General features: G+C 40.5%; 1 protein-coding gene across 1 annotated transcript; it reads left to right on the forward strand.

Annotated features, from left to right (window-relative positions):
- The first annotated feature begins 3,786 nt into the window (after positions 1-3,786).
- On the forward strand, positions 3,787-20,416 carry LOC111874203 (glutathione S-transferase 1-1). Its single transcript, XM_023869501.2, has 5 exons — positions 3,787-4,052; positions 9,191-9,249; positions 13,248-13,389; positions 15,675-15,839; positions 19,310-20,416. The coding sequence occupies exons 1-5, from the start codon at positions 3,912-3,914 to the stop codon at positions 19,448-19,450; spliced, it is 648 nt and encodes a 215-aa protein (XP_023725269.1). The 5' UTR covers positions 3,787-3,911; the 3' UTR covers positions 19,451-20,416.
- The last annotated feature ends 253 nt before the right edge of the window (positions 20,417-20,669 follow it).

Consider the following 20,669-nt stretch of genomic DNA (forward strand, 5'->3'; position numbering starts at 1 on the left):
CCCCCCAAAGAAAAAAAAACTGATCACTGCTCCTCGGTATGACACTCCCCGAGGACTGTCGCCATTTTGGCTATTGAAACCAATCTCAGATCATGCGCATGCGCGTCTTCTACCTACACTGTTGAAGCTTAAACTCTACTGCTACCTAGTGATATACGAGTACATAGAAAACCTATTACGTCCATTACAGCGTTTTACTTCAATTTGTAACCTATTTACTGATTCTTCCTCGTATATCAAGGAGGAAATAAGATATGTGTAAAAGTTTTAATCGCTAAAGCTGAAAGAAACGGTTACTTTAAAGGGCTAGGTATAGATGAGGGGATACAAATTAAGGTAATATTAAATTTGGGTGTGAGGATGTGGACTGATTCTGGCGCAGAATAGTGAGCAGTGGCGTAGACATGTGAACATGGAAATGAATTTTAACATCTCATAAAAATTTGTTAATTATTTTAATTAGATGAGCAACTGTTGCCTTCTAAATGACTGTTCTGTGTAGTTAGTACGCACTTACATGGATTCTATAAAATTGTTAGCAATATGATGAATGGATTTCTGATTAAAATTTACAAAACTGGAAACACTGGTTAAACTGGTTAATGGAAAGTTGCTCTTTCACTTAGCGTACAGTTAAGCTTCTTGTCACATCAGAACTTTACAAGGTGCGACAATTTAGTTCCCGGAATGGCCACAGCGTGTGGCTGTGTGTTGACTTTGGCATATTCATGTACCCAAGCACGTTTGGATATGTCCCAACGGTCCCAACTTGCGGTTACATGAGCCACAGACCAAATTGGTTGTTCGTTCCCAAGCAGCAGTGGTAGTACGTGTCCGTGGTATACTGATAAGCATCAATTTTTGTATGAAGTTTGGTAAACGTGCTAGTGAATCCTTAACCCTATTAACAGTGGCTTATGGTGAATACGCTATGACGAAATCGAGTGTTTCTGAATGGCATACATACATGGCCGAAAAATAAAAGCATGCATATCTCGCCCACAGTTCAAGACCATGCTTGTGTGGCTCTTCGATCACAATTCATTATGAATTCATTGCACAAGGACAAACAGTGAACCAACAGTTATTTGGAAGTGCTGTCAGTGTTACGGGAATATGTTGGGAGGAAGAGACCCGCACTCTGTCTTGACAAATGGATTCTGCACCATAAAATGGCCCTGCGCATGATGCGTTAAGAATTCGCGAGTTCCTGGCTAAGAAATCCATTACAAAAATGGACCATCCACCTTATTCACCTGACATAGCTCCTGCGATTCTTGGCACTTTCCGAAATTAAAAAAAATGCCCTGAAGGGACAAAGATTTGCTGACATTCCTGACAGCCAACGCAATGTCACACCGTTACTGCTGGGTATTCCGGAAAACGATTTTCAAGACTGTTTCCGGCAGTGGCACCATTGTCTCGCGAAGTGCACAGCTTCATAAGGAGAATATTTCGTAGGCGGCAACAGCTGCTAGTGCACAGATAAGCAAATTTTGCTTTCACAGGGCCATTCCAGGAATTGACTGTCGGACCTTGTATGCTGAGCGGTGTTATGGTTACGTAATCCTGCTTCGTAAGCCGACATGCCGAATACAAGTGCGCCTATGTTCTGGTCCAATCAACTGCGGATATTGCAACATGCATGGAAATGTGGGGAATGGGAGTACAGTGCAACCAATCTTAATCTTGGCACTAGATTTAGGTAAATGACGAGTTTCATGCCCCGTCGCTTTATCCCCAGGGAAATTGCCCCCCATTACCCACTGGATAGGAGGCTGCGTGGGCTCCAAGGCAGATCTGAACGCTCGACTGTCTACCCTCTGTGGAATAGAGAAACTTTTCTTGCTACTACTTCGAATTGAAACGCAGTCGTCACGCCTGTAGCCCGTCGCTATACCGGCGGTGCTGTCCCGGCTCCTAATGTACAAAAATGTTCGGCATCTTCCTAAAAGTTTATTAAACTTGCTTAAGAACATGGAAAGCAAACTAGTGAAAGTTTCCTATAGTCAACGTCAACAAAATCTAAGAAATAGTTAGTGAGACATGGATTTTTTTTTATTTATGGTCCTGTGTAAAATTGACTTTATTAAAAATCACCATAACTGAAAAGTTGAATTTCCTAACAGATTTTGGTGGAGCTCTTCTATATAATATTTTACAAAAGATCTGTGGTAGGATACGTGGGGAAGTTTTTTCTGGACATACGTAAACCACGCTTTAGTACAAAACAATATGGCTGGAAATGGAAACTTCCCGAAAACTATTAGTGGGAGTATTCTTTATCGAATTTCAATAATATCTATCCGCTGGTTTATGAATCAATGTTATGTCACAGACAGCCAGATAGATTGCATGGCCTCCACAGAAGGCGTTCCCCTTTGATTTGTAAAGCAATGCTGGACAGCGGTCGCTTGCAGGACGACGGTCTGTTTAGATTTTCAAATAAGAGATCGATTTTACAAGTAATCAGTAGCATGAACGACGAACAAACGTAGAAGAGCAGTACACGGTGAGCTCAGCTGACACCATGACACCAACATTGCGACAACAAAAACGCACGCTAGGAACGTTCTGTATCGAACATATTCCAGCGGCTAGAGGTCCATTCGCACACTCTCCGTAATATTGCCGACAGGATACCGATCGCCAGCGGACCAACAGTTCGCACAAGTACATATCAGTCAGCTGTATTCTCTGACACTACAGGGTCCGTGCGACCGGCACACGCCGATACGTCGAGATATTCTCCCATTTCAGCATGCCGGTGCCTGCCAATGACGTGACGTGTGAACGTACCGTTAAAATATATGTTACATTGGATAATATAACTGTTCAAGCTGCAAAAGCTGGCTGTTCCAGCCAAACGGGATCTGTCCCATCACACACACATACATATTTATACACATCACATATATTGTCACGTGTATGAGTGACGATAGACGGGTACTGGATTGGTAATGCGTTTTATTGAATACTTACAGATCGTAATTACATGTAACTATAGCGTTACTGTTCATCCACACTCTTTACAATTCACTACAGCATGCACTAAGTCTTCTCAGTTTGCTGTGTCTTCACCAGTAGTTGCCTGGTAACGGATTCCAACTCCGTAGTGCCCTCAATTTCCGAATTCACACCCTCACTGGCCGCCGACTGTCTCACAACTAACAAAATTCGAGACTTGGCCTGCTTATAACATCTCTGCATGGACAACACAGAAAACATCTCTCCAACAGTTCTTCTGTTGTTGCGTCACGTAGCTCTCGCACGGGGCGCGTAGAGAACACCGCTTTCCAGTTAATCCATTGATGCGCGTTACGGAAGTGTTGCTGCCATTACCTAGCAATGACTGTTGTTAACAGACCCATTACTTAGCAATGACTGTGGTATTGGTACTTATTTCGCGGTCGTTGACTAGAAAGGGGCCTACATGCCATAATATATATATATGCAATGAACAAATGTCCGTCGATCCCAACCTCTTATTCGCAAAGGGTGAATACTGGATAAACTGGCAAAGAAGCCCAAGAAAATTGTCAGATTTTTTTTTTCTTATATGGGCGGGTTTGAGTTGTGACCAGTTCCTTCATCATGCTTTCTTTGAGAAGAAAAACATGGCAACCGTGACGACAATAAGTGCCTAAATTTTGCATAAGCTTAATTCATACAACCATCGTGTGGAAATGCTTTTACACAACCTTATCTGTGTATTGCACAATGTTGGCAACGGTGCTGTGCAATTGATTGACCTCGCGAAATGGCGAACTGCAGGAGTGAAAACGCAAAGTGACGCTGCAAGTTTGTTCGAAAGTCAAGGACAGAGCACGCGACCTGCGTGTGTCAACAACGCAGTCATCAGTTCCAGTGTGGAAGAGAAGGAGGAAGGTTGTACTGGTGAAGCCGTCAGAATGCCGATTGATTTGTACCATATTGTTGGTAGTCCTCCCTGCCATTCCGTCCGGCTCCTGTTGAAAACGCTGGGAGTTGGGGTCAACCTGAAATCAGTCGACTTGCTAAACGGAGAAAACAAGTCACCGGAATTTACCAAGGTGGGTCAGTAGGTAGATTTTGAACGTATGCCTCAATGAAATTTACGTATTTTAATTTGTATAACCACGATATTCCTCCAGTGTATTAAAATAATTATTTCTTAATACAGACAAAGAGCGAAATTTGTTTATCACAGTGGCCGCGCGATGCAAAGCATGAGCAGCCCTTACTCACTCGAACGCTGGGATCGTTGGTTCGAATCCCACTCGAAGCATGGATGTCAGCGTGCGTTTATTCTGTGTGTAGGTAGCGGCCTTGCGATGGGCTGATCCCTCGTCCAATGAGTCCTAGTGATTGCGTATAGGATTAAGAAACTGTAAAACGGCCAAGGTCCGAAGAAAGGACTGTAGAGTCATAAACAGAAAGAGCGAATTTTAACTTTAATTTATTCAAAAGTCTAGCATAACATGTATGAATTAGTCTAGTTACTGAGATGACGGAAATAAGTCCCGTGGCAAATGCTGGTGCCCAAGCTAGACACTTTCCCTTTTGTGCCGCCCGTTGTGTTCTCCTCCAGTCCCCCCTGGCTGATGCCAACAATACTGAAGCGCATGTCCTTGCCTAAGATTGTCACTGTGCTTTTCAAACGCTGACAGGATTTGCACTGCACAGCGGCGGTATCAATATTCATCTTAAGACGATGGCTGTAGAGGACTGAAAGGGAATTCTGAGGGAGAAGTCTGGAAGGGGGAGCGTTGGAGGTGCAGGAAGATGTGGAATCTTTCCATCGACAGAACTTCTTCCCTCTGCCTCAGTTTTGCCTCAAAGAGCGTCCTTGTCTCTATACCATGAGAAAAATAGTGATGTGCTTGATTGAAAGATCACACAAGTTTGTTAACGATAATTTGTAGGAAGTGATTTACATACTCGGTAAATATACCAAAAAAAAACTGCGTGGTTTTAGTCCGCACTCGAATCATACCGACCGAGCAACGGCCGCCTTTCGGCGAAGTTTAGTGCCAACTTTTGCGGATAGTGGGTGTTGTGTGGTCAGCGCAACAGATCCCCATGGCCGTTAATTTCGGTTTTCTAGACCGGAGCCGCAATTTCCTTGAAATAGCTCCTCAATTATCCTCACGAGTCTGAGTGGATTCCGTTCCAGACCCACTACTTCTCACAAAAATCTGGTAGCACCGGGAATCGAAACCGGACCTCTGGATCGGTAGCCAGGAACTCTGACCAGTAGACCACAGAGTGCGACTATCTGAGAGCGACCCAAAAAATCGTTCGGCTGATCAGGCGGAGAGACACGCTACTCGCGTCAAATTGGCTGTTAGTGGGCACATTAGTACAAGAGCCTATAACGTGTCAGTTTGGCTTCTTCATTGCCTCGAATAAATGCTGAACAGCTACCGTGAAGCGAGATTTCGCGTTGTGAACGGGCAGACTGCTCTGATGTTACACGGTTTCAATATGAAGAATTTTGCACTAGTTCTCTCTGATGTTTTTTAAACCCGGTCTCCTGTTCCAAGGCGCCTGAGCGATTTTCGAGAACAGTGTTCGAACCTAGCTTATATTTAATCCATTTTCTGTTCAGTGAGCGCTGGGCGTGCGGAGTCTTATGTTTTCCCGCCCAGTAACGGCCTCTTTTCATCACTTTCTTTACAGTTGCATGAAAAATGTTTTATTTCGACTTTGAGGATAAAAGAGCGGGAGACCGTCACCGCCATCTGTGAGCAGACTGTCTAGAAAATGCTGGAGCCTCCACAGTCTGCTACAAGGATAGATTTTATACGTGTATTATGATTATTATTACCCTGCCCTGTGCTGTGTCTGTAATTGGCCTTGCGGCTGTTGACTCGGCACATAAATAATAAAGAATTGAATTGAGTTATTATTATTTTCTGATACACGTAGTGTGTAAGAGAAAATACACTATAATAGTGATAAGAATCGATATGGAGATTTTTAAGGATTTACACGTTGTCAGAGCCCCTGGATGCGAAAAAAAAAATCTGTTTTCTTTATCTAACCTGTTCGTGTGCATTCCTGAATATGCACCTCTCTACCGCCTGAACGGTTGGATGGATTTTGTTCATATTCGTCATTTACGGTAAGAGTTTATCCGTCATAGGTATGTGCCCAGTGAATATGAATATTCTAGCTCCAAAATTACGGACCCCTCAAACTGCATTCACTATCATGTGTTCAACCCAGGCTGATAACAATTCTCGGAAATTATGGTTGCGTTGCGGCTGCTAGTTTCCTTGTTGTGCCCACGGCATTTGAGTCAGATAGCAATCCTCAGGATAGAGCGAGAAGCTTGTATCTGTCCCACCTGAGAGGACGAATTATATTTTTTATATCTTTTGGATGTTCGTAAAGGGAATATAGTAAAATAAGCAACGAACATTTTATGTACTATATAAACATTCTCAATAATATGTACAGTGTCTCGAAGTTCATAGATAGACTTATATAATGCGAATTATTTGTAACATTAAAATTCATAAATTACGTGCAAAATATTTTCGACGTCTTTACTGAAAGAGTAAAGAATATAAGAAGTATATTTTGGTTAGAGCAATCCTGTAAGAACCAAGATCCGAAAGGTGAAATCCTTACTGTATTACAGAGAGCTTTCCATCTGTATTCTTACCACCTCTGTATTCGGGTGCTCCTAGCCGTTACAGATTTCAAGAACACGTTAACAGTGTTTGAAAGGCACAGCTTATGTATGGTGTATGATCAGAGATTCATACATCGACGGTTATGAAGATTTCTATCTTCTGTTATATAACGCCTTATAAAAAAAACTCTGCCCCAAGATATAGGCCATATGTTACTCCGAAATGTCGGTCTACTGTTATCGGACTGCACGGCCTTATATCCAAGAAGCAAGAACGCAGCATGAAGCAGGTAGCTCTGCTTGCTACCTGCTTCATGAGGGTGTCTTGTTTGGCTTATCCTTCGACCCTCGAAATAGAGGCGACAAGGTTCTTCCGAAACTTCTGCTGATATTCAACGGACGACATGACGTTATATCAGAGAAGATATATAGAAATGTTTTAAGTATAGTATTTATACTCCTGCTTGTTAAATTCTTTCCGCAAAAGATAAAAGATTCGCTTCGTCGTCATGTTTTTAACTGTTCACTTCGAAAAAATATTTAATATATTATTTGTAGGCATGTGTATGATCTACCTCCGTTTCAAATTTCACATGCGACTTCAATGGCCCCTAAGTTATCGCTATCAAACACAAAGATAAGTACAGGAGTCCCTCGGTTTACGGCGGTAATTCATTCAATGAAATCTGATTATAAGGTGAAAATTATATTCCCATTATGAAGAAAGCAGTCTTCTGGGATTTGGCACCGTGTATATGTGGTGTTAACCGACGTTTCGGAGGAACGTATCGCCTCCATCTTCAGGGTAGAAGAAAAATATCAGAAATCTGCAAGCGAAGAGACCGTGAGAACCGGTAAAAGCAGTCTGCTTTTACCGGGAATATGTAAGATTTGAGGCTTTCACGGCGGTGACTATGAAGAAAGCAGTCTTCTGGGATTTGGCACCGTGTATATGTGGTGTTAACCGACGTTTCGGAGGAACGTATCGCCTCCATCTTCAGGGTAGAAGAAAAAATATAAGAAATCTGCAAGCGAAGAGACCGTGAGAACCGGTAAAAGCAGTCTGGTTGAGGCACTATGCCACAAGCTGAAAGGTCGCGGGTTCGAGTCCCAATGAGGTGGATTTTTTTCGATTTACCTAGTACTCCCAGCCGGACTATGGCCCTGGGATCGACTCGGCCTCTAACGGAAATGAGTACCAAGAATCTTCCTGGGGGGAGGGATAAAGGGCGGTCGGCGCGTAAGTATGACAACACTACCGCCATCTGTGAGCCGATTGTCCAGAAAAAATGTGGGAGCATCGACGTCTCACAACTATATGGACCTTCACGGCCTGTTACAGGGATAGCTTCATTTTTTCTTTTTTGCCTTTTAATTATATAGCAGTGCACGAAGTAACACAGAAACGTATGTAGGTCCTCACGTAACGCGTAAGTTATTTTTGTGCAATTTTAACCCAAATTTGAAGTATGCTGACAAATTGTTAGCAAAATTTCCGTATTATCAAATTCCATGAAAATCCCGTTCAGCAGTTCTAGAGCTGCATGGGAATAGACGGACAGACGAAAGGACAAAAAGACAACGCAATGAAGGAAACGGAATCATTTTTGCAAATTTGCTTTGCAAATTGGATCGATGTGATTTTTATTTCATTACTTCTCACTGCGTTGGAGCCGAAACGCTACAAGTTCTGGATATCGTGCATATAGCAACTGAAAGAAAAGAGCAGAGAAACAAAATGAAACGCGAGTACATGAAAAAGTGTGAAGAATTGTGACAGCAAAAATCGTACAGAACGTCATAAGGTTTTTTGTCTAGGTCCCGTTAGACATGAGATAGGACTATGTATTCAGAGGATTCAGTGGTTTTGGGCACAATACCAGGTTTGCAGAATCCTTCCAGCCGCACTGTAACCCTGGGGTCGACTCAGCCTGTAACATCTTCCGGGTANGGGGGGGGGGGGGGGTGTAAAGGGCGGCCAGCGCATAGGCTGACAACCTCACTGCCATCTGTGAGCCAACTGTGTAGAAAAAAAGGCTCGATGTTTCACAACCCTCTGGGCCTCCACGGCTTGTTACAGAGATTCCTTCCTTCCTTTTTTATGGAATTTGATACTTAAGAGCTTTTGCAAGAAAGTGTCCAGCCACTTCGATTTTAATTTAGTGTGGTTTCGTGTTCAGCAATTAACCGTAGACTCCAGAACACAGTCACAGTTATGAAGAAGAAAGTTACGTCTTTATTGCGTTTAGACTGCTTTGTATTCTGACATGCTTTGCTCTTTTAATGCTGTCACAGTACAATTTTGCAGTACACATTAAACAACTGATATTTAATTTTTGTTTTCAATGTGTTGTAACAGCGAACAGTCACTGGCGAACCCGTACATTATTTAATCTAAGTCTGGAGTTCTCAAAATTTGACATCGCAGCCCCCTCTAAAATAATATATAAGTTTACGCGTCGCCCATCTCTGCCGGTCAGTGAAAGGTGCGATTCTACACAGCCTTGCAGGGTTTTCTTGTGAACGCATAAACACAGACAGATCACACGAACATTTGCTCTGTTTCAGATGAACCCGCAACACACCGTTCCGACGTTAAATGATAATGGATTTTATGTGGCCGAGAGGTAAGTTCTTGTTTTGAAGATACGCAGCGTCATTCAGAGGTCATTGCATGGGAAAGTTCGGGGATTTAATTTACAGTTCTCATAGCACATTAAATTTCCTATTTCGTTGTCTGCATGCAGTACATTCTTACAAGAACTGAAGGGGATATTTATATATTCATTTTCAGAATTTGTAATACAGATAATAATGAATAAGTGGCGGTCAGTGTTGTACTTTTTGCTGTTTTCATGTGCATATTATAGTGCAGATCTAGCCGCGTAACAGAAAAGCTGGGGCATGCATATACACATTTAGTCGAAAATCTTAAAAATTTAGGCCGGAAGGTCGCGGGTTCAAGTCCCGATGAGGTCATTGGATTTTTCTCAATTGACCTAATCCTTCCGGCCGCACTATAGTCCTGGGGTCGACTCAGCGTGTGACAGAAATGAGTAACATTAATTAAATAAATAATTTTCCTGGGAAGTAAAGCGCGGCCGGCGCGTAAGACTGACAACCTTACCGCCATCTTTGGACCGATTGTCTAGATCAGTGCTTCTCAACCGCCGGGCCGCAGCCCAGTAGTGGGCCCTGGCATCAATTATACTAGTGTGCGAGAGGCTCATCTGGATTTTGTCGTTTTCATTTTATAAGCATTTTTCATGAATAAATATTTTATAGTGGAAATATTCTGAGGAGAATAATATTTGTGTCGAGAAGCTCAGACACAGAACACCTAACTCGGTGTAGCAACTGTTAGTGACCAAGCCGCATATTTTTAAACATGGAAGTATTCATGAATGAATGAATTTTCAGACATCCAAATCTTTCAACATTCGGGAAAGGCAATTCCGATGTTTATGACCAGTTATAAAATTTGGCTGCAAGCCGATTACAACAATGTGCAGCATATCCTCTGTTCTCTGAATTGAGCGGAATAACATCTGTGTTGCAAATGTCAGTGACCAATGAGCAAGGAAGTATAAAGAAAATGTTTCCACTGAAATTGAAGATCAAGGCAGTCTGTATCCGGTTCTCAAATCTAGTAATACTGAATACTGTTTCTTAGGAAGTTCGCATTGCAGTGTGTAAGTGCTTGTTTCGAAACCTGAGTGATTTAAATTTTAATATGAATAACAGACAGGGGACTTTATTTAATTTTGGGGTTAAGAAATCTCGTATTTAAGGTGTTTGTGACGCAACAAGTAGTGATTCATCCACCTCAAACCTACATAGCGATCTCCAGGATGTACAAAATGAAGGGGAAACCACCAGCATGGAACCATTTCATTTCCACCCCTCTCATAAACTCTCCCCGTTACTTGTTCATTTCTGACCACCACATTTCCCTGTATTTCCATCCAGTTATGTAACCTTCCTGTCCAGTTGAACGTTATTAATGATAATCCCTAGAGATACGGGCCTTGGCTGCTTGTACAACAACTGGCAGAAATGGGAAGCCTCACGCTCCCCACCACCGTATCTGGGTGATTTGAATTTCCACGGCATCGTCACTTCACTAATGAAATTTCTGATGATATTGTGTACTGAATAAGGGAACCTGCGATACGACAAGATCTCCAATCGGAGATCTTTAGATAGGTTTTAAAATGTGAACCTTAAATTCAAGCAGAGGTTATTTCACTTTTTAAAGACCGCGTCCCATTGGATTCTTAGTAGTAATACAATATTAGACAAGTTTGCCTTTGAGAATTATACGCTTAACTTTTCAGGATCTCGATTAAAGTCCAGTCTACATGTAATGTTAGGTGGTCTTAAAGATCGCATATACACGTAGTACAAGTAGTTACTATAGGATTCTGACGATGGTGTATAACACACAGAGATATTTGGTTTTCGGACTTTATCCGTCATCCTGGTTTATAAGATAACTAAGAAAAACATGACGTTTCGGAAACTGGATCTGTTTCCGAAACGTCGTGTTTTTCTTAGTTATCTTAAAAACCAGGACGACGGGTAAAGTCCGAAAACCCAATATCTCTACACGTAGTACAGTATAATATAGTAGTACTAGCATTCTGCATTAAGGAGGAAACAACATATCAGGAAAAGCTGGTGGAACTTGTGCTTTGTTTCTCCACAGTGAGGACACATTTGTACTAATATTATTTCTTCCACACTAGATTCTATAGTATAGTCGATTAGTGCCTGAAAATATTGTTATTGCTATCGTTACTTCGACTACTGCTATTTTTCAAGGCACATTTTTAATGGAGCAAACAGAAGTATACATTTAATGCCACAGTAGGAACAAATCAGGCCGCCTCTGTGGTCTAGTGGTCAGAGTTCCTAGCTGCAGATCCAGAGTTCTGGGTTCGATTCCCGGCGCTACCAGATTTTCTGAGAAGTAGTAGGTCTGGAACAGGGTCCACTCAACATCATCAGGATAACTAAGGAACTATTTTAAGGATATAGCAGCTTCGGTCTAGAAAACCGAGATTAACGGCCGTGGGGATGCGTTGCGCTGACCACGCGACACCCTCTATCGGCAAAAGTTGACACTAACTTCGCCAACAAGCGGCGGTACCTCGGTCGGTATAGTTCTCTTGCGGACTACAGGCCACGGAGTTTTTTTTTTTGTAGGAACAAATTAAAAGTTGATTCAGGACGAGACTGAATATGGGTAATGCTTGCTACCATTCAGTCCAGAACATTTTGTCTTCTCATCTGCTGTCTATAAACATGAAAATTAGAATATATAATTTTGCCTGTGGTTCTGTATGGGTGTGAAACTCGGTCTGTGACATTAAGAAAGGAACATAGGCTGAAGGTGTTTGAGAACAGGGTGCTGAGGAGAATGTATATGCTGAAGAGGAATAAAGTGACAGGAGGTTGGAAAAACTGCATAATGAGCTTCATAACTTATGATCAAGTTAAGGAGGATGAGATGTGCATGGCATGTAGCACGAATGGGGGAGAAGAGGAATGTATATAGGATATTGGTGGAAACGCCAGAAGGAAATAGACCACTAGAAAGACCAAGACATAGGTGGGTGAACAATATTAAAATGGATTTTAGAGAGAGAGAATGGGATGTGATGAATTGGATTGATCTGGCTCAGGGTAGGGATCAGTGGAGGGCTCTCGTGAACACAGTAATGAACTTTCGGGTTCCATAAAATCCTGGGAAATTCCTGAGTATCTGCAGAATTGGCAGCTCCTGAACAAGGGCTCAGCTCCATGAAGTAAGTAAGTTAGTTAGTTAGTTAGTTGGTTGGTAGGTAGATAGATAACGTTTTGTTGGTACAGTGTATAACAGCAGACCGTAACTCTGTCCTGTAAAACTAATTATGATTCATTTAATCTGAATCCTTGTTCTATTAGGGTAATAATGATCCTATAATGACGACTTGGATCCTCCTTAAATTTTAATGAAACTGAAACATTAAAATAGTAATCAAATCCATTTGTCTTTTTTTTTTATGGCTAGACTATTCAGTGAACCCTCTAACGTTAACGGAGCCTGTAGGTTCATGATCACAAAGGCCATAACTGTTACCTATCCTCGGCTAGTTCTGTATAGCTTACAACTTTTTCACGTGTTGTCTACTTACTATTTTAGTCATCTCTTTAACACCACATTGTTGTTTTCTCATATTTACTGCAAACAACTGACCAGTTTATATTCGGTTTTTTTTCCCCCCACTTTCACGTTGGATTATATCTGGTAGTATAATACTGTACAGTGCCTTACAGCCACAGAATTCATCAGTGCCATGCCAGGATAAATTAATTGTTCCGTAATCCATCAGTATGTTATGACGTGAGGTAATAGATTAAATATAATATATTATTTATATAATATGATAATGATGTATTAGTTTTCATAGTAGCTGAGACTTGTGATATTTTTGTGATTTGAAAATTCTGAGATTTCTGGAATTTAGCCATCCTTAGAGGTCACTGAACTGATAAAAAATGCATGATGTCTACATAACAGTATTTTTGTATAATAATTAACATTTAGAAATTTCATGGTGTTAATTTGTGTGTTGTCTAGTCGCACCATACTGGGCTACTTGGTAGATCAGTATGGCAAAGATGACTCACTGTACCCAAAGGATATAAAGGAACGTACACGAATAAACCAGATTCTTTACTTTGATTTGGGGACTCTGTATCAACGCTTCTCTGATTACTATGTGAGTATACATCATTGAATTAAAAAGCAAAACAAGTTTAATTTCCATAGCTATTACATAGTTTTGTATGAGTTTGAAACTTGGTCTCCCACATTAAGAGAAGAACATGAACTGGCCACATTTGAGAACAGGGTGCAGAGGAGAATACTTGGACCTAAGGAGGAAGAAGTCCCAAGAGGCCTGAGGAATGTGCATAATGAGGATTTTCATTATTTGTACTTCTTGCTAACTATTGCTAGTGCGATAAAATTGGGAATAAGATGGGCAGGCCACACAGCACGCATGGTACTGGAGTAAAATGTTGGGAATAAAACCTGAAGGAAAGAAACCACTTGGTAGGCCCAGTTGTAGACTACACTGTTACTAAAATGGGTTGTAAACAAATGGAATGGGAGCTGTGGCTGCCTCAAGGAGGGTTCTGCTTCATGTAGTTACTTTGGCACGCGATAGTTACAATAGCCACACGAGCTAAACTGTCTTCGCTCACTCAGATGCTGGGATCGTGGGTTTGAATCCCACTTAAGGCATGGATGTTTGCATTGTATTGTGTTTATGCAGAGGCTTTGTGATGTCCAAGGAGTTCTACTGTCTGTGAAAAATTATTATGGAACTGAATAAGAGGCCAGGTCCTTGAGTGGCCTGTAAGCCATTGAAAAAAAAATTTACATTGTCATGTGGATTTCATTAACATAATAGATGGAGATGGACAGAAACACACAAACACAGAGTGAGTGAGGGCCACACACACACAGACACACAGCATAAATTGTGGGCAGTGAAGCCATCCACTCAGGAATGGCAATCATTGAGCTCTGTTAAGAAGGATGAACTGGTGCGTACACATGTATGAACTGCGCGTACACTTGCCTCACAAAGTGGCATTTGTTATATGGGGACTGGGCACCTTTCTGTACACACTGTGGTCTACCACTACTCGTTACAATGAAGAAGACTGCTGTACTTTCACCTTCAAGATATGTCGTGTCAAATCCTTGAAAATGATCGCTGTAGTATGTGTAGTACTATATTTTGACATTCTTCAATGGTACATGGGTTGCGAAGTCCATTTCATTTTACCGACAGTTTTATACTGTTTCAATTGAACCTGTGTGTGACTTAATTTTCATTATTTTAAGACCTCACTGGTTCAGGTAATGGTGGCTCTTTTTAACTGTTTTTTTATTTGCTTAATTTGCAGTTTTGCCCTGAATCTGTCTGCCAAACTTTTTACAGCCACATATATGATTATATCTGATTTTAAAGTGGGTTATTTAGAGGTATTTGTACTTCACACTTTGTACAGACATGAATGTTTCTTTTCCTTCCCTGAAGTGCCCTAAAACCCACTAACTCACTCACAAACGCAAAGAAACTTGCATGCACACATGCAGAAACATGTGTATACACAAATGCACACAGGCTCGCCCACAAACATACATGCACACACAATCTTCCAAACAAACAATCTCACTCATGCACATACACACACACATAACATGGGTACACACAAACAAATGATGCAAACAAAACACTTGGACACACACCACGCATAGAGTATATATATATATATATACAGAGTGATTTACAGGACAGAATTACAGGACAAGGAATAACATTACTTCAGGTCCAGACACATGTTAGGGGGCACTGTAGTGAATTTAAAGGCAATTATGAAATGTGTCAGAGTCACAAAAATCTTGTTGCTAAGAGTATCTCTAAACCTAGAAGAAAGATGTTAAGAATGTAATTGGGCCGGCCTGGATGTGGGCAGGAACAGCATATTCTGTGCATCGCAGGTTATGATTGTTTGATATGTGTCCATGCATATATATGTACCTAGGAGAAAGGGTGGTACTAAGCTTCCCCTGACACCAAAATTATTGTTTGTTATAAACTTCTTTTTACCAACAGATGTACGGTGTTTAGGTGAAGGATGAGGTGGGTGCAATTTCCTCATTTAACATATTCTGTTCAGCTCAAGGAGACTGGAAGTTTGTCAAAAAGAGTACTATATAATTTAACAAAATTTAAATAGAATGGTAATTTTACACCTTTTCTCTTAGGTACTGGGGAAGAGGCATGTATCTAATTAGTCCTGGTCTGACTACTTCAGATAGTTGCACTCTGCCAATGATTATCAGTAATTTCAATAACAGTGATCAAGTGAGATGTCTTGTTAATAGCCTACTGAATAATATATATATATATCTACACACTCCATTGTAAAATATTATGCATAAACAGTTTGTGGTTTCATAACTATAATAGACTTTAATCTGTTCCAGTTTCCAATTATTGAAACTGGAAAATGTGGTGAGCCAGGGAAACTAGTGAAACTTGAAGAGGCATTCCAGATTCTGGACAAATATCTGGAAGGTCAGAACTGGGTCACAGGAAAACACCTCACCATTGCTGACTTCACCGTTGTATCTACAGTGGCTTCCATTGAAGTAAGTAAAATAGGCTGTACGATTAATGGTATCCCTGTAACAGGCTCTGGAGGTCCGTAGGGTTGTGAGACATTGAGGCTTCCACATTTTGTAGACAATCTGCCCACAGATGGTGGTAAAGTTGTCAGCTTACATGTCAGCTGCTATTTACCCCCAAGGAAGATTCCTGGTACTCATTTCTGTTCAGACTGAGTTGACCCTCAGGGCCATAGTGTGGCTGGAAGGATAAGGTCAATTGAAAAATGCAGTGACCTCATCAGGAATCAAACCCATGACCTCCCAACTTGTAGCATAGTGCCTCAACCAACTACACTACTGTGTGACCCTAGGCTGTGTGGTTTCCCTTGTTAATGTTCCCATGATATCATTTGTATATAATGTGTATTAATCTCCCCTTTTATAGAAGGCATTCTGGTCTGCCACACTATTTGGACATTAAGTGAACACTACCAGCATCAAGGGCGACTAATTTGAATTACATAGAAACCATTAAACGTTTCGGTCTTAAGAGGCTATTATCAGAATGTACCCATCACATGAAAACCAAAATTAATGGCCGTGGGGATTCGTTGCACTGAGCATGCAACGCCCTCTATCCACTAAAGTTGGCACTAACTTCGCTGACATGCGGCCTCCGTAGTCTAGGGGTAACGTTCCCACCTCACGATTCAAGGTACACAGGTTCAAACCCGGCAGAGGTCGTGGAATTTTTAAGGGCGGAAAAATTCAGGGAACAAGTCCTCCAGGAGCGACTTTAAGCCGTGGGTCCTGTGTCATAGATTTACGGCACGTAAAAGATCCTCGTGTCTCTAGGAGACCTCTGAGCAAAATTAGGCAACTATTTCCCACCCAAGTAGTTTCCAATGCCTCGGGCAGATGGGGGAAATATCAGGTACCGACGGCCAACCTCGTTGGCTGAACTGGGCTGATAGCACGAACAAGGGGATGGGGACAGTAGAAATTAAAGGGGGATGCACAATGGACCAATAACCGGTCTAAGTTCATGGGGAAACCCACCCCCTCTAATAATAATAATAATTTCGCCAACAAGTGGTGGTCGCTCAGTCAGTATACCTGTAGTTTGCTTACGGACTAAAAAACCACAGAGACAGACCCATCATGTGAGGAAGTGCTTTACAGTTATGGAGGGCAACTTCACACCAGTTCTTCTCCTGTACAGTTATAATCTCTGCAACCGAGTTTGTATTTAAATCATGTTCAGTTTTATATAATCTAGCTAAGTAACTAACTACTTCATGGAGCTGACCTCTTTTTGAGAAGCCGCCAGTTGTGCAGCGAATGCCTTACCAAGGAAGCTCTGGATGGGCTCAGAGACTTCAAAGTAGGAGGGCAAATTATTCAAACTGTGAAATATGCAGATGACCTTGTGTTAATGGCTAAGGAAGAAACTGTGTTACAGGGCATGATTGATAGACTAATTGAAATTGGAAGGTGCTATGGCATGGAAATGAATGTGGAAAAAACAAAAGTAATGAAAATTTCGAGACAACCAACCCCAGTCACAATAAAGATAGACCAAAAACAACTGGAGAATGTGAAGTGTTTTAAATATTTGGGTAGCTTGTTAACAGATGATGGAAGGTGTACTAGTGAAATTAAATCCAGGATTGCCATGGCAAAAGCTGCATTTAGCAAGAAGAAGAATCTTTTTACCAGCAAATTGGACTTAAATTTGAGGAAGAAACTAGTGAAATGCTACATTTGGAGCATAGCTCTGTATGGGGCTGAAACATGGACACTTAGGGCAGTAGATCAGAAACATCTGGAAAGTTTCGAAATGTGGTGTTGGAGAAGAATGGAGAAGATCAGTTGGACCGATTATGTGAGAAATGAAGAAGTGTTAATTAGAGTCAGTGAGCAGAGGAATATTCTACACGAAATAAGAAAACGGAAGGCTAATTGGATTGGTCATGTTTTATGCAGAAACTGCCTTCTAAAAGAAGTTATCGAAGGAAAGATAGATGGGCGGATAGAAGCGACAAGAAGACATAAGAAGATGCTGGATGACCTTGGGGACAAAATAGGATACTGTCATTTGAAGGAGAAAGCTCTAGATCGCATTAAGTGGAGGAATTGTTTTGGAAGAGACTGTGGACCTGTCGTCTTGACAGATTACTGATGATGATGATACAAAAGTTACCATAGCAGAAGTTCTGTACTTTTAGAAATCCTTTTCCATACATCATTTTTTAACCTTAAATTATGTGGTTTTAGAGTGGTTCCCTCAGAATTTCTTATATCTGCTATGTCATTATTAATGATTGTAAGAAATAAAGTACTGTATGACATTGCAGTGTGCTCCAGTGGCATAACTTCCATAGCAAATTTTGTGACAACGGGTAAACAGGTCCAGTAGATGGCATGGGGATGCACATGGCATGATCTCATAAGCCTGCCTTTTTCAATAAATCCAGGTGAATAGAGGGACCACATTGACTAGCCTGTTGGTTTCATTTTAGAGCTCCCAGACAAGGTTATTAAAACTGATCTATATGGATATCTTACATAGGACCATGTTGTTCTCCCCTCCCCCCCAAGAAGAAACATCCAAATATTCATAATTCAATTCACATTTTATCATAAGTGCCAATTACACTTCATATAAATTATCAACATTCAGAGACTATAAATAATATACAGAAACCAAAGTGGGTTCATGGGAAAATATGGAAATCAGTCATAGCTTAATTTCGTGCCTGTCATAAATTTGACTGTAAAAACATTTACTTTCCTGTCATCAAGGCAAGACTAAATTTAACATAAATTATTATATACATCTGTAGGTGCTTCCATTTTTTTCACAGTTTCAGCTGTATGAAAAATGTTTACAGAATTTAGTAATAGTAAAATCCTTTAAATAAATAAGATAGTATTCTAAATGGATTAACAATATAAATTTTCCAAAAGCACTCAAGAATTATTTATGGCAGTATCATGATGGTATAATATGAGTATATAACTGCTTGGGAATTTGTAAATGCTCTGGAAGTGCAAAGAAGCTCCATGAGCAGATGAGGATTTAGAAGTGCAAAGGTTCCTTTATAAGTTTCCATTCATATCATTACAGTAATCTTTACTTCCTTACTTTATGATCAACCAAGTGTCAGGTCGCTTAAAGATCATGTGCTGCTTAGTCAGGACTAATGCACACCTCAGGCGTGGTGACAGATAAGTCTGGAACAATGGTGGCATAATGGTTAGCAAAGAGAAACTGAACAGACTGTGAGAATTTACTGCAATGTTCCTTTTATTACACCACAAATCTCACATGGAGTGCTGTGAGAAGTCACCGCCTAATTGCCTGAGTTATGGCACAGCCTCTATCATATCAGTGCAAGAAAACTTTAGCGTGTTACTACTGTTACTACAATTGCTCTGTTACAAATGTCATTACTATTACTGCTATAATTGTTCTTTAACATGTTCTGCGTCTTCTTTTTTTCTTTTAGTGCGTTGGGTTTGATGTCAGCAAGTATGCTAATGTGTCCAGATGGTATTCAAATGCACAGAAAAAACTGCCTGGCTATGACGAGATTGTTGGGAGTGGGTGTAAGGCCCTTAAGGAGTATTTTGATCAATATAAGAAGTAAACAGCAGGTTTCATATTATGGGCTCAAAATAAGAAGTTCAGAAAGCGAAATGTGTAATTTCAATGCAAAATATTACTTACAATATTTTATTAAAGATCTATAATGAGCACAAATGAACTTCATGATCATCTTTGCTTAAATGTTTCTAATGTTTGAAAATTGTTCATTATTTTCTTATGTTTTTCTAGACAAACAGAAATTTGTGTTCATTGTGGGGTATATGTACCTTCGACATGGTTGAATATAGAGATCAAATTGTGGTGGGTTAAAACTTTTTGATACAGTTAGAATTTATGTAAAGAATTAGGGTGATAATGTGATTACTATTGCACATTATACTACAGAGAAAATATAATACAGTATTCTTTATAAGCTCTTGAAATGGCACTTTTGTGGTGTATGTAAGTGTATCTTTTACCTGTATGTAACCCTCTTCTAAAAGTTTAACTAAGACTGTCTGTTATTATGTTTTGTCCGAGATGAGAGAATAATCATTTTGGGTGTACCAAGAAAATACATGGAAATATTTAGAAATTTCATTCCAGTATAAAATTAATTGCACAAAAGAATTAAAAATATATTAATTTTCTTAACAAATTTCAAGGATCTAGGAGCATGTAGCTCCTTGATACAGCACAACAATTTTCTGTTTGTACGGTCTACAAAGTACCTGTAAACAGCAATATCAGACATTTTCAAGAAAATTGTTTTCCTCATGAAAAGTATGCTTCATTGTTTTCAGGCAGTCACTGAGGGCTTATAAGAAGGTTGATTCTTTTTCTTTTGAGCTTAGGGTTATTTGCTTCCATGACCAAAACCCAGACTCGAAGTCTGCCATTTGTCAGACATCAACAAGTGCCTGTTCTGCAGACATGAAACTCAGTACACTCTGAAAGTCACTCTGCAGTTAGCAGTACTATAGCATGTATTCATTCTAAAAGAATAAAATACTTATATGGAACTGCAGTATTGCCCATTGTTTGTATGCCAGTGAAACTTGTTGCCTCATGGAGAGGGCAGAAGAAATATATGATGATTCAGGACAGCGCAGAGAAGATCACTTGTACCTGGGATTGGAAATAATAATGCAATGAAAGCTTCAAAGCCACTTGCACCTAGTACTGTATGATTTTCATTTCATGCATCCTGTTGTGTTACAACATATAACTCATTATTGAAAGTCACAACACAACAAACAGAAAAATCAAGGTCAGCGCCC

This window comes from Cryptotermes secundus, unplaced genomic scaffold (assembly GCF_002891405.2).
Source record: "Cryptotermes secundus unplaced genomic scaffold, Csec_1.0 scaffold26, whole genome shotgun sequence".
Classification (NCBI taxonomy): domain Eukaryota; kingdom Metazoa; phylum Arthropoda; class Insecta; order Blattodea; family Kalotermitidae; genus Cryptotermes; species Cryptotermes secundus.

What these genes read in the sequence shown, in the direction of transcription:
- LOC111874203 (XM_023869501.2), top strand. Translation starts at nt 3,912, where the DNA reads ATGCCGATTGATTTGTACCATATTGTTGGTAGTCCTCCCTGCCATTCC. An exon ending in AGTCACCGGAATTTACCAAG is followed by an intron (nt 4,053 to 9,190) that starts GTGGGTCAGTAG and finishes GCTCTGTTTCAG; the next exon opens with ATGAACCCGCAACACACCGT. An exon ending in GGATTTTATGTGGCCGAGAG is followed by an intron (nt 9,250 to 13,247) that starts GTAAGTTCTTGT and finishes TGTGTTGTCTAG; the next exon opens with TCGCACCATACTGGGCTACT.